The 15,685-nt window shown below is 44.8% G+C and overlaps 1 protein-coding gene across 1 annotated transcript in view; it reads left to right on the plus strand.

Moving 5' to 3' along the window:
• Window positions 1-15,685, plus strand: part of CCND2 (cyclin D2) — a 69,985-nt gene that overhangs the window by 39,755 nt on the left and 14,545 nt on the right. Inside the window, exon 4 of the mRNA XM_063928474.1 lies at window positions 325-473. Within this exon, the coding sequence (XP_063784544.1) occupies window positions 325-473 (149 nt within the window). The remainder of the gene's footprint in view (window positions 1-324; window positions 474-15,685) is intronic.

A 15,685-nucleotide genomic window follows, 5' to 3' on the forward strand; every position in this document is an offset into this window, starting at 1 on the left:
GACCACACGTATAGTGGGACCTACAGCATTGCTGGCTGGCATAGGCACTGTGGCTCTTTATGCAGCATCGGAATCTGTGCGATTCTATGAATTACATGTACTACACAAGAACTGCATTAGCCTAGGCAGTACAGGAGGCTTGTGCACAATGGCTTGTGCGGTTGGGACGTCAGTGTCAGCATAAACAAGATAAAACAAAAGTATTTATGCAAGTAAAGTATTGTCCCCTCCAGCCCAGGTCAGACCCACTGCGGTTCATGCATGTCTTGGAACAGCGCAATCATTTCCTGCCTTCTCCTGACTGTCTGTCCTTGTTCTTTGCAGACTTTAACTTTGCCCTGTACCCGCCGTCTATGATAGCGACTGGAAGTGTGGGAGCCGCGATCTGTGGGCTGCAGTTGGACGACGCAGAAAGCGCTCTCTCTGGTGATGGCCTGACGGAGCACTTAGCCAAGATCACTAGCACAGATGTGGTGAGTATCCTGTTCATCTCTCGCTGGTTTTTTTTTTTTTAATCTTCCTTTCCCATGATAATTTTGAGTGTTAACAGCATCCATGGAAAAATAAGGTAACACAGGCATCTCTGTAAAATAAATAAATAAATATTAAACTGGAATTCCCCCTAAGTTCTAGATCTGCGTATGGTATTGCAGCTGTCTACAGGAATTGCTTTTGCTGATGTCATTGTGAGGTGGGGTTTTTTATAGTTTGAAAAAAAAAAAGTTTTGTTTCGTTGCAGAATTTCTTAGTGCAGAATCTAATGTCCTTAAAAGTGCATTTGTCATTTAGCAAAGAGCTGCCGGCTTTAAACCCCTGCCTAGCAGAGACGAGGCCCAGTGCTCAAAGGGAAACCCTGGCCGAGCTACAAGCTGCGTGTACATAACAGCTACAATGTCATAGTTTCTGTTCTCAACTGAGATATTTGTACTTGTAAATGTGTGTTTCCAAGATGCATTGAGAAGTCATTTTACCCTACACGGTTCCCATTCTGAACAAGCAGTTACTCGTTGGGGCTTATTTTATAACAGTGCAATTTGTACAGGTATACCGTAACCCAATGCAGCCAGATTGTAACTGCACAAAGGGGGTAATTCCAAGTTGATCGCAGCAGGAATTTTGTTAGCAGTTGGGCAAAACCATGTGCACTGCAGGTGCGGCAGATATAACATGTGCAGAGAGGGTTAGATTTGGGTGGGTTATTTTGTTTCTGTGCAGGGTAAATACTGGCTGCTTTATTTTTACACTGCAAATTAGATTGCAGATTGAACACACCACACCCAAATCTAACTCTCTCTGCACATGTTAAATCTGCCTCCCCTGCAGTGCACATGGTTTTGCCCAACTGCTAACAAAATTCCTGCTGCGATCAACTTGGAATTACCCCCAAACTTATTAAATAAAGACCCATAAGTACTCTGGAAGATATCCTTGCATGGGTTTAAAACACGTTCTTTTCACATAAATTAACATTGTCAGCTATAGCAGTCCGTTGTTACATGATGATTTTTTTATGCCAACCGTTCATCACATACAGGGCCATAATTAGGGTGGGGAAACATGTGGCAAGGCAGGGGGCGCTGTTCTGCAGCAGCTGTCAGTTTCAAAATACTCTCGTACTTCCCATACAGAAGCAAATAGCTCTATGAGTAAGGTATCTGACTGCAAAGTGGAAGGTCATGGGTTTGGATCAATCTTTTGAAATGTGCAGTTTAAATCAAGGAGGATGTGACTGAGGGGCAGATGAATTAAGCCTGGAGACGTGATAAAGTAGTGATAAGTGGAAGGTGATAATGCACCAGCCAATCATGTCCTAACTGTCAATTTACATATTGGAGCTGATTGGCTGGTGCGTTATCACCTTGCACTTATCACTGGTTTATCACTTCACCAGGTTTCATACATCTGCCCCTGAATGTCCTAGGGTATGACTGCTAAGCAATGTATGATTTAGAATAAAGGCTAATGTAACTAAATGACAAAGTGCTCTCAAATGAAGTGCATAAATGATGTTATAAGAGTATTGCACACTCGCATCAATTTATGAAATCAATTGTGGGGGGTACCCAGTAGATGCCACTGTTGCCAGTGGGTCCACAAATATACACATACAGTTCCAATATTATGGAGGGGCACTCTCCTTAAATACAAAATAGTCCAGAAAAACATTTCAATCTTACAGATTCATGGCTTTAACCAGTCGACATTTCGATTTATCGGAGTGAATCTTTTTCAGGACAAGCCTTAATAACAATCGATTGTGGTAAATCCAGAATACAACGGAGAATAATGGTACTATGGGGGTAATTCAGACCTGATCGCAGCAGCATATTTGTTAGCAGTTGCGCAAAACTATGTGCACTGCAGGGGGTGGGGGAGGGGCAGATGTAACATATGCAGAGAGAGTTAGATTTGGGTGGGGTGTGTTCAAACTGAAATCTAAATTGCGGTGTAAAAATAAAGCAGACAGTATTTACCCTGCACAGAAACAAAATAACCCACCCAAATCTAACTCTCTCTGCATGTGTTATATCTGCTCCACCTGCAGTGCAACATGGTTTTGCCCAACTGCTAATAAATTTGCTGCTAAGATCAAGTCCTTATTGCCCCCTATATCAGAGCTCCTCGACACATGGGGCAAACTTCAAAGAGATCGCCACATAAAAATATCAGTAAAGTGGGCAATAATCCAAAGGCAGTATATACCATCAAGTTTACAACAGGATTTATAGATCACAAAGAGTAGATGTACCACCATGTCAACATTGCAGGAGCCATGCTACACCCCTTCCTGACATCCATGGCAGGTTCAGGACCTTTTTTTTTTTTTAATGGTCTGTACCGATTTTTGGCTCTCCAAATCTCCATTGAAAGTATAGGAAAAGGGGTGTGGCCACGCCCCCTTTTTGAATTTGTACCGATTTTTATGTGTAAAATGTTGGAGGGTATGTGATTAAAACTCTTTTGCATTTTGGAATGTTTTACAAACAGGAATTAGCCTGCAACCACATGACACCCCCAGCGCCGCCCATTCCCCACTGTGAAATCTCTGACAACCTCTGAACAGTAACCTCTTGCTTCCCACAATGCAGTTTGTTTACAGCAGTTCCTAATTTTAGATGACCCTTTCTCACTAAAATGCCAAACCCGTTCTTTTTAGAAAAGTTCAAATAAATGGAACTAGGTCATTAACTTGCCGGACAAGTGTTTCCTGTTTTAAAAAAATAAACAAAATAAGTAATGGAGTGAGTTTCAGGAATGTCACTTGTAGCTTTTACCCAATCTGAATATTATGCTTTATTCTACCTGTAAGGTCACCTGTGCACCTACGCTGTATCACGCCTTGTGTCATAGGCTGTTACCCATTATCCAGCATGCTGCTGCTGCTGAGCTTTGTGTGAATCACAGCACACACTGTAGGGGAAAACTTGAGTTAAAAAGTTGTGATTCAGACATAGCAAAAATATATATATTTATAACAAAGCACCCGCGAGCAGATGATTCATGATCTGGACATTCCCCACAAATTACTGTGTTTCCTGTGACAGAGACACCAAAAATTGACCAAGTGTAAACCTAACGTTTCCTTTAGGATTGATGGTTCCAAAGATCAGTAAACATGGATCGTTACATGTGGGTTTTGGGGACAAATAGTACTGACTTTCTTCTGTGTGAACATTTTATATGCATTGTATAGGAAAAGCGCACAGCAAGGTCTTTACCACAATATGTACAGCTACCTCACTGCTGCTTACACACACACACACACACACACACACACACACACACACACACACACACACACACACACACACACACACACACACACACACACACACTATAACCCAGCGCTGTATGTCACTGAGCCCTAGGCGCAGCCTTTACCATCTTTTTGCTCATTCATGCACCAAACTCCCTCTTTACTCGGAAATCTGATTAGAAGAGTGGCTGCAATGCATGTCTGCAATACTGTATAGGCGACTGAGTTTTATTAAGGACATTTATGTAATTAAATGCACAAAATTGGTTGTTTTGGGTATTGCTATATGCTGTCATTATATGTTTATGGGATTGTGTAGGCGAGAAATATGTTCCTATAAAGAAGTGTACATGGAGCAGCATAGGCTCTGGATGGATGGATAGATAGATAGATAGATAGATAGATAGATAGATAGATAGATAGATAGATAGATAGATACTGGACACACAGATTATAATATATATATATATATATATATATATACACACACACACACACACACACACAAACGCGCACACACGCAGTGCCTTTATAAAGTATTCACCCCCTTTGCATTTTTCATATTTTGTTGCCTCACACCCTAGAATTAAAATGGATTGTTTGAAGGTTTGCATCATTTCATTCACAATACATGTCTACAACTTTGAAGATGTTTTTTTTTTATTGTGAAGCAAACAACAAATAGGACAAAATAACAGAAAACTTCAGCGTCCATAACTGTTCACCCCCCTAAAGTCAGTACTTTGTAGAGCCACCTTTTGCTGCAATTATAGCTGCAAGTCGCTTTGGCTAAATTACTTTGAGCTTGCCACATCTTGCCACTGGGACTTTTGCCCATTCTTCAAGGCAAAACTGCTCCAGCTCCTTCATGTTGGATGGCTTCCGCTTGTGAACAGCAATCTTCAATTCTGACCACAGATTCTCAATTGGATTGAAATCTGGGCTTTGACTAAGGCCATTCCAACACATTTAAATGTGTCCCCTTAAACCACTCGAGTGTTGATTTAGCAGTATGCTTCGGGTCATTGTCCTGCTGGAAGGTGAACCTCGGTCCCTGTCTCAAATCACAGGCAGAGTGAAACAGGTTTTGCTCAAGAATATCCCTGTATTTAGCACCATCCATCTTTCCCTCGACTCAAACAGTTTCCCAGTCCCTGCTGCTGAAAAACATCCCCACAGCATGATGTTGCCACCACCACGTTTCACTGTGGGGATGGTGTTGTTGGGGTGATGGGATGTGTTGAATTTGCGCCAGACATAGCGTTTTCCTTGGTGGCAGAAAAGTTCAATTTTAGTCTCATCTGACCAGAGCAGTTGTCCCCAAATGTATGGCAAGCTCAAAACGTGCCTTCTTATTTTTAACACTAAGTAATGGCTTTTTTCTGGCCACTCTTCCATAAAGCCCAGCTCTATGGAGTGTACGGCTTATTGTGGTCACATGCACAGATACACCAGTCTCTGCTGTGGAACTCTGCAGCTCCTTCAGGGTTACCTTTGGTCTCTGTGCTGCCTCTCTGATTAATGTCCTCCTTGCCCGGTCTGTGAGTTTTGGTGGCCGGCCCTCTCTTGGCAGGTTTGCTGTGGTACCATGTTCTTTCCATTTGAAGATTATGGATTTGATGGTGCTCCGGGGGATCATCAAAGATTTGGATAGTTTTTTATAACCCAACACTGACTTGTATTTCTGAACAACTTTGTCCCTGACTTGTTTGGAGAGATCCTTCATAGCAAAGGGGGTGAATACATATGCACATGCCAATTTTCACATTTTTATTTATAAAAATTATTTTTTATATTAATTTTTCTCATTTTACTTCACCAACTTAGACTATTTTGTGCAGATCCATCACATAAAATTCAATTCAAAAAAATTAAATTACAGGTTGCAATGTAACAAAATAGGTAAAAAGCCAAGGGGTGTAAATACTTTAGCAAGGCTCTGTATGTATATTCTCCCATATGCAGAGCCCACTTAGTTAAATAGTCCTCTTCGTTAAATAGTCATCCTCCTCATCACTTGCAGCAACCTGTGCTGGGTGGAAAAATTCCATTGACACACTCTACCTGAGCTTAGCCTACATGACAAGGCCCCATTACAGGCCAGTTACACCCCTTAAAGTGTAGATACGATTGCAAAGTTTTTATATGGAATTCAGGCATGAAGAATGAAAGAAAAAAAATAATTGCCAGTTATTTTCAGGAGACATTAGCAAAAAACAAATATGTTGGGCATGGCAGAGACTGGCATTTAGAAAAAAAAATCAAGAAACTAAAATCCCATTAAAGCGATCCCAGCAGCCGATCACTGCAAAACATTGAATTCTAATCATTCTTGGAACAAGCTGAATTTTTAGTTGGCAAAAATTGTATTATTCCTATTTTTAAAATACTGTATCTGTCATAGGGCTATGAAGGCAGCAGAGTTTATGTGAGGTAAATATCTGACTGTAGGGGTATGACAAGGCTGGAAGCTAGTACACAGAACTGTTCCTCTTCTGGCTTTTGTTATCAAGGTTCTCCTGACTTTCAAAAAGTCCTTCAAATTTTTCTCAAGCGCTTGATGACAGCTGGGAATAGAACTCGCTTAACACTCTAGAAAAATGGTACAAAACTTGATTATACTGCTGTAATATGTTGCAGGAAGGTGGACTTGACTGTCCAAGTTAGGACAGAATGAAAGATTAGGTCTTTTGGGGGTTATTCAGAGATGAACGCAGACTGCTGCGTGTGCAGCCAGATCCGCGTTCATCTGGAGGTCGCCCAGCATGTGTGATGGGCCGCTCCCCTATGCATCCACAATTTAATTCCGGATGCATCAGAACTAATGTTGACAGGCTGCGTGGTCAGCCGCCATTTTTTTCCTGGAGCGGCTGCTTTGGTGTCACGCAGCCGCCTCGAAAACGTTCCAAGTCCGCCCCCATTCGCTTCGCCAACACCTCGTCGCTGCCTCACAAATATCCGCCGCTGTCAATCACATTGGGGTCGCATCCATCGGGGATGCAATCGCAATGTGTGTGCCCACGCAGCCGCTGTGCGGCAGCTGCGCATGTGCAGTTTGACGCCATTGGCAAACTGCGCTGCGGGCCGCTGATGTGGCCGAGTCTGAATGACCCCCTTTTTACCTATACATTCAGAAGGTACTCACTGTACGCTGTCATATTTGTTTGTAAGACTGTCCCACGTTACAGGTGACTGACCTTTGGAAATCAATAAGCTGTCCTTATTGTTGAAACAAATCATGTTTGTTTTTTTGTTTGTTAGGATAAATCCGTTAAATCATGATAGAATGTTGTACTGTATATGCCCGTTATGTATATCAGTTTTACTGCTGACTTCAAGACAAATCGTTGTGGCAGCTCCCACTCTGACTGTAGGAATGAATTCGGTCACTGCTGTGGAGTTTATTATAGTCATATATTTAAATGTCAATTACTTACTCTCCCGTTAGGTGTGATTGTTGGGCTTACCGATACCATCTCTAGCACATACGCATATAATATAAGCCACGCCTACCTGCGATATCAGGAGATAATTGCCTGTATACAGGGATGGACACGGTAATAGTGCAGATATAAGTCTTGGCCTTTTAATCCTGACGCGCGTGGGCAAGAGCCACGTGTGAATGTTAGGGCAGAAAAAAGTATATCATCTCTGTGTATATATATATATATATATATATATATATATATATATAAAACATTCACATTCTTAGCTACTTTTTCCAGTGCCCGCTCTTTTGAAGCGTGATACGCATTTACGCTGTTAAAGGACGGATGGGTATATTACATGTAATTTGTATTTGGAAGATTTGTTGTTGTTTTTTTTAAGCTTATCAATTTTAATGATAAAATGTGCACAGCCCATTGTCTCTGGCTGTCTCTTGTACGAATTTTGCTTCCGTCTTCAGCAACTGCTGCCAGAATGCGCTGTAGGGGGGGTCCCCGACTCCTGGAAATTCTGGCCTGTCATAGCGGCCTGCTGCATTACACTTCTGGGTTTTTTCATTTCTATCTTCTTTCCATTTTTGCACATAATAGAGCTAGATAGAATGATCAGTGTGTGGGCAGCATCTTCCTGTCAGTGACTCATTGAAAATGGACAAGTTAAGGTTACAGCATGCTGCAAGCTCAATGTTTACCGGCACAAGTGGTTAACCCCTCAGCCACCAGTGAAGAAATTAGGTTATGCGATCTAGGAATTACTGTGAGGCGGCGCATCTGTTTTTTTTGTATCCTGAATATCAAGCATCGTAGTGATAATTTGGTGCAGATATACTTATGCTGCACAACAGGCTCCATTTTATTGGAGCAGAACAGCATACTGTACTACTGACTCATTGGACTCCTAAATAAAGTCAGCTGTTGATGTTACTGGTGACTCCATTCCCTTCCACAAGAGGAAAACAATAAAAAAAAGAAAAAAGCAAGTACTTTAACTGTATCACTGCTGTTCAGTGGTGCTGGATCTCAGATGGGTATGAAGTAGTACGTTGCCCTCCAGCTGTTGAACTAAGATTCCCAGCAAGCTTGTAGCTCCATGGCAGCTATCCATGCTAATATGTTACAAACATATTTCACAATAATGTGCCAGAAGCATTTGTGGTGGAAGAACGATGTTTAGATATCCACAGAGATGAAGTTTGACAGTGTAAGCTGGGTACACACCTTTGGTGCGTCCAAGCAACGCAGCGATGCAATGTAACAGTACATTGCACCGCTGTACACATTAAATGATCCGCTGTACTGCCACGCAATGCATACCTCCCAACTGTCCCGATTTTCAGCGGGACAGTCCCGCTATTTGGACACTGTCCTGCCGTACCTCCGCAGGCTTCGCAGGCAGAGGAGGGGGAGGGGGGAGGCAGTTGGGAGAACCAGTGATCACCGCTGCTCGGGGAGAAGAGGAAGGGGCTGCAGAAATCACACAATTAATTGTTTGGAGTCAACCTCTATTCAATTAATGTGTTTAAAAATAAATACGCCTGTCTGTAAAAGTGGGTACATATTATACGCTATTTTAGATTATCTTGCAATCCACGATGGATCATCATATAAAGTGTACCCACAAATCCACTCAATTTATCAAATGATGTGCTAAACTTCAGATGCCACCAACAACGTGGTGTTGTTACATTAAGCATGCGACCATATATTGCGTTGTTGCACAGCGGCTTGTGTAGTGCGATGCACTATGGGGGTCATTCCGAGTTGATCACTCGCTTGCTACTTCTTGCAGCCGTGCAAACACATAGTTGCCGCCCACAGGGGAGTGCATTTTTGCTTTGCAAGTGTGCGAACGCGTGTGCAGTCGAGCGGGACGAAAATGTTTTTTGCAGTTTGTGAGTAGCTCTGGACTTACTCTGCCCTTGCGATCATTTCAGTCTTTTTGGTGCCGGAATTTACGCCAGACCCCAGCCCTGCGAACGCCTGGACACCTGCGTTTTTCCAAACACACCCAGAAAACGGTCAATTGACACCCACAAACGCCCTGTTCCTGTCAATCTCCTTGTGATCGGCTGTGCAAATGGATTCTTCATTAAATCCATTGCCCAGCTATGATCCGCTTTGTACCCGTACGACGCGCGTGCGCATTGTGGTGTATACGCATGCGCAGTAGTAACCTGATCGCTGCGCTGCGAAAAATGGCAGCAGGCGATCAATTCGGAATGACCCCCTATATCATTACGTCGTATTGGTACCACAGTTGCTTGATATAGTTCTGAACAATTGCTTCATCGTGAAGCTCAGAGAACATTCAAAGGCAGTGTAAGAAAATTGTATTGAAAATCACCAAACAGAAGAAGACTATAAGAACATTTCAAAGACGTTTAATATCCCACTTGCATCTATTATAAAGAAATGCAGGAAAGATGTCACAGATGGGAATTCCAAAATAGAAGATACTGTAGCAGAGATGGAAGAAGCTATTTGACAACAATAGCCCAAACATTGGGGGTAATTCCAAGTTGATCGCAGCAGGAAATTTTTTAGCAGTTGGGCAAAACCATGTGCACTGCAGGGGAGGCAGATATAAAATGTGCAGAGAGAGTTAGATTTGGGTGGGTTATTTTGTTTCTGTGCAGGGTAAATACTGGCTGCTTTATTTTTACACTGCATTTTAGATTGCAGATTGAACTCACCACACCCAAATCTATCTCTCTCTGCACATGTTATATCTGCCTCCCCTGCAGTGCACATGGTTTTGCCCAACTGCTAACAAAGTTCCTGCTGCGATCAACTCAGAATTACCCCCATTGTACCGGGAAGGGGGCAGATACAAAACCCAGCAACAGTTTGCTCAAAAGTAACTGAAAGACTTACATACGTGGAAGCACTTCACTTACCTGATATTTCTATAGCCCGATGCGATCGAGACTGAACATTTAAGTCTCAATGCTAGGCGCTGTTTAAATGTAATAAAAATGCCAAAGTTGGTGAATATAGATAGAAATATGTTGAAAGTAGAGAAAAAATAAATAAAGCCAAAGCAATCATGACTGCACGTGCATAGTCTGTGTCCCTGTTGCTGAAGTCCTGCTTGTATACATGTATGCGCGTTGCCTCAGCGAGCTGCCATTTTTAAAAACAGGACAGGTTGTGACTGTTTTATCCTTCGCTTGGTGTCAGGTCATATTTTGTATGCAAGGAAACAGAAGACAGAATTGCTTGGAGAGAAAGGGATAATGAGATAGTTTCCTAAGTTGTCTTTGCCTGATTTGGCAGCTGCTCCAAGTTCATTCAGCTTTTTGTTTGTGTGTGTGTGTGTTTTGCGTGTGTGGTTACAATGGGGTGATGCAGATACACTGCAGTCTAGTGCTGGAGTTCCGTCGTCTCATTCATGAGTATAGAGAAGGGTGCAGCGCTTGTGAAGGAGCCAACTAGCAGAGGAAGTAAGGGCCCCAGCTAATGAGCTGCACTATACATACTTTTCTTTCCGCCTCATGATCTACTCAGCACACTACAATCATCGGGTTTGATGCTTGTCCCTATGACAAGCGCAGCAGATGCCTTCTCTCTTAGCTGACAAAGAGCATTTATTACAAGCAGCAGAGATTTGTATCCAGATAAATTTAGTTTATTTTTAGCATAATTAGCTTTTTGGCAAGAGCTAAATACAGGACCCCAGATGGCTCAGTTCAAGTAATCTGAGTGTTTAATTAATCATCTGAAAGATGTATTTAGACTTATATAGGCTTTCTAGGCCTCAGCGCTTCACACTAATAAATACAAATATCTCCGGCATATGCACATATAGAGCGGCCCCAGAGGAAGTGGTTTTATTGTACTAACATGCCATTTCTCTACCAAATGTATTTGGTTTTACTTTTGTTATCATTTTAAGTGTTAGGGTGTGTACACACGGTGAGATCCCTGCTATGTTCGATTTTGACTATGCGATTTCCCTTGAACTCCCCCCACAGCCCAGATAGCACAGATTGTACAGATTTTGACTATCTGTGCTTGAGATTTTGTCTATGTACGATTTTGACTAAGTGCCAATTTTGACTATACTTTGTACTAGATAGTACACTAGATAGTCAATATTGACTTGCCTGCACAGTCTGTCTAGCCTTACGATACCGACCCCACGGAAGCACGCATCGGGATCGAATCTGTATCACAAGCTGCCTAACACCTTGAGATGTGCACTGACTTTTCATAAGATTTTGACTATATAGTCAAGATCTCACAGATTTATCTCACCGTGTGTACACACCCTAGTTTTGGAAGAATAAGAAAGATTTTAGAATAATTGTTTTCTGAGCCAAGGCATGGGGGAGGCGGTTCGAAAAATGGCAGTTAGGATTGTATTAGCTGGGACTTTGGGGGTGATTCAGGGGTGTTATATCTGCCCCCCCCCCCCCTGCAGTGCACATGGTTTTACCCAACTGCTAACAAATTTGATGCTACGATCAGGTCTGCACGTCCTTGGTCTGAATTACCCCCTTTATCTCCATCCAAGGCTTAGTAAATAGTCCCCATAGTCACATAGTAATCAATGTAATAGTATTTGCTAGTTGCTGGCATTTGTGTAAGAAAACTGTCCGATGCAACTCTCTGAGATACGTAGGCTTATGGCATTGGGTATGTACACTATGACGTCATTATATCCCCATTGCTGCTGGGTGTGGGTCCTGTGGCCAAGTTTATAATCCACAAACAGCTGTATAACCTGTGGCTTGATGGTTAGGCTTAGAGCTTATATTAAAATGAAGGGGGGGGGAAAGGGTAATAAATCAATGTTTTCAATATCTTTCTGAGAGCCAGTGCTTAAAGTGGTCCTAGAGAGGTGGTGGAACTCACCCCCCTCCCCATGGTGCCCATGTAATAAAGGTATTGCGCGCGCCGTAGGCGCGCGCAGCAAAAAGGGGGTGTGGCCTCAAAAAGAAAGGGGTGTGGTCACACAATAGTAATAATGCCCACAGTAGTACCCAAGTGGAAATTTTGAAGTGGGGGTATGGAAAAGTGAAGGGTGCAATTATGTGCGCGCCGAAGGCGCGCGCACTCCTGACAAGGGGGCGTGGCCACGCAAAAGGGGACGTGCCCTTCAGTGTAGTTTACCACACCATATACCCCTTATACACATTATGCACCACAATAGTAGGACCCCTTTCACATTATACCTCACAGTATGAGCCGAAATTCACATTTATACCACACAGTATGAGCCACATTCATATTACACCACACAGTATGAGCCAAATTCACATTACACCACACAGTATGAGCCAAATTCACATTACACCACACAGTATGAGCCAAATTCACATTACACCACACAGTATGAGCCGAAATTCACATTATAGCACACGGTATGAGCCGAAATTCACATTATAGCACACGGTATGAGCCGAAATTCACATTATAGCACACGGTATGAGCCGAACTTCACATTATAGCACACGGTATGAGCCGAAATTCACATTACACCACACAGTATGAGCCGAAATTCACATTATAGCACACGGTATGAGCCGAAATTCACATTATAGCACACGGTATGAGCCGAAATTCACATTATAGCACACGGTATGAGCCGAAATTCACATTATAGCACACGGTATGAGCCGAAATTCACATTACACCACACGGTATGAGCCGAAATTCACATTACACCACACAGTATGAGCCGAAATTCACATTATAGCACACGGTATGAGCCGAAATTCACATTACACCACACGGTATGAGCCGAAATTCACATTATAGCACACGGTATGAGCCGAAATTCACATTATAGCACACGGTATGAGCCGAAATTCACATTATAGAGTGACAGAGTGACAGGGAGAGTGACAGCAGGGACATGGAAAGTGACAGCAGGGACATGGAAAGTGACAGCAAGGGAATACAGTAGGGACTAGGGAGAGAGAAAGGCAGCAGGTTAGATTACCTGTTTAGCAGCGGCGGTGGTCTGCGGTGCTGTGGATGAGTAGGCTGTGGTAGGCGTGACGTGAAGGAGGCTGTGGGCCTCGGAGATAGTGCGGAGGAGGAGGCTGTGGGTGCGCAGAGGTCCGAGGGCGGGGCGGCAGAAGAGGCTGAGGGCGGCTGCAGTGGATCTGGAACCAGGCTGGCTTTATTATCCCTGCCGCCGCATCGAGCTCCTGTGACCACGGCGCTAATATTTCAAAACTGCTGCGGACCGGCAGCCAATCAGCGACAGATTTGAACTAGTAGCGCCGCGGTAACAGGAGCTCGATGCAGCGGCAGGGATAATAAAGCCGGCCTGGTCCCAGATCCGCTGCAGCTGGGAGTCTGGAACCTGGGCTTCCAGTGCGGCGGCGATGGTAGGGGTGGAGCGACGGAGGGCGGACAGGGAACGCAGCTTCTTTGTCGGCCCATACAGTAATGCCCCCAGCAGTAGCACCCCTTATACAATGCCCCCAACAGTAGTGCCCCTTATGAAGTGCCCCCTTTACAATGCTCTCATTAACTGTGCACCCCATCAGTAATGCCCTTAATGGTAATGCCCCTGTGTAGTATTGCCCCTAGTCGTTTAGCCCCAGCAGTCATGCCCACACTGGTAATGCCCCTGCAGTTATGACCCCAGCAATTTACTCCCCCCCCCCCTTTAGTTTAGCGTCTGAGTGGTAATGCCCCCAGTAGTTTTGCCCTCATGTAGTTTGCCCCATGTAGTTTATCCCCCAGTGGTAATGCCCCCTGCAGTTGTGCCCCCAGTTGTTTAGCCCCTGTAGTTTAGCCCCCATGTAGTTTGCCAAAGTTAGTAATGTCCCCAGTAGTTTGCCCCCTTGTAGTTATACCCCCAGTAGTTTAGCTCCTGTAATTATGCCCCCTTGTAGTTTAGCCCCCAGTAGTAATGCTGCCAGTAGTTTACCCCTTGTAGTAATGCCCCCAGTAGTTTGCCCCTTGTAGTTTGCCCCAGCAGTAAAGCCCCCCAGTAGTTTGCCCCCAGTACTAAAGCCCCCAAGTAGTTTGCCCCTCTGTAGTTTGCCCCAGTAGTAAAGCCCCCCAGTAGTTTGCCCCTCTGTAGTTTGCCCCAGTAGTAAAGCCCCCCAGTAGTTTGCCCCTCTGTAGTTTGCCCCAGTAGTAAAGCCCCCCAGTAGTTTTGCCCCTCTGTAGTTTGCCCCAGTAGTAAAGCCCCCCAGTAGTTTTGCCCCTCTGTAGTTTGCCCCAGTAGTAAAGCCCCCCAGTAGTAAAAGCCCCCCAGTAACTAGCCCCCAGTAGAAACACCGCTAGTGGTACACATATAGGAGGGGGGGGGGAGCACCATACTTACCAAGCCCCGCTCCCGCCGCAGTCCTCTCTCGCCACCCGCTCCTCGGCACTATGGGAGAGACGTCATGACGTCTCTCCCATAGCGCGCACTGACAGAGCCGGAAGCCGGAGCTCAGTACTGAGCTCCGGCTGCCGCTGCGGAGAGGGAGACGGGCGCCCGCTGGTAACGCGATCTCAGCGGGCGCCCGGCATCTCCCTGCAGCGCCGGCCGGGACATCGGGTTAGGTGAGCCGGGGGAGGCGGAACTGCGTTCCGTCTCCTGGTGGAACTGACGGGACGCAGTTCCGCCCCGTTCCGGCTCACTTTAACCCCTGCTGAGAGCGTTTTATCTTTCACTGGATTGCCACTGCCTTTGTCTCTGTCACCCAACTTTAACACTGTCCAAGATCTTCATGTCCTTTCTATGTGAATAGGATAATCCTCCTGCAATACTGTAGCTTGGGTGCATGACCTGGGGGTGTGGGTGACCAGCTCAGAGGTCTGAAAATTATACAAAATGAAGACGGAGGAGAGGTGGATAACTCCCTACATTGGGGGTCATTCCGAGATGATCGTAGGCACAGCTACGATCATTCACATTGACATGCGGGGGGACGCCCAGCACAGGGCTATCCCGCCCCTGCAGGTCAGTGCCCCCCCCCCCCCTTCACAGAGGTGCTACGGCATCGCACAGCGGCGATGCATTTGTACTTCAAGAATGGCATGCGCAGTTCTGACCCGATCGCACCGCTGCGATAAACTGCAGCGTGCGATCGGGTCAGAATGACCCCCATTATTCTTACACCAATCTGTGGTGGACACGGTTTGAGGGTAGCCTGTCTTTACTGAGGAACGCCTTACAAGAAGTATAGTGTGTGTAATACCCCTTTTACACCGCCAGCATATAACATGGGTTATTGCACATGAGCGTACATAACCCATGTTGCTGGTTGGTGTAAAAGGGTCAAGTTGGAATAATCCGGGTTGGGTGACCCGGTATTCCAACTCGGGTAGTTTGCAGTGTTGTACACGTGTTCAACCCGGCAGACTCTGCTGTGTAAACTGTAGCGACCCTGCGTTCCGTTTACAGTGAATGTACGGCGCTTGGAGATCATGTGATCTCTAAGCGCCACCCCCGCCGCATCATCAGCAACGTCACCAACCCGGCAATAAGCCAGTTTGGCAAATGTGGTATGAAAGGGGCCTGATGCGG

This window comes from Pseudophryne corroboree, chromosome 6, assembly GCF_028390025.1.
Source record: "Pseudophryne corroboree isolate aPseCor3 chromosome 6, aPseCor3.hap2, whole genome shotgun sequence".
NCBI classification, from domain to species: Eukaryota; Metazoa; Chordata; class Amphibia; order Anura; family Myobatrachidae; genus Pseudophryne; species Pseudophryne corroboree.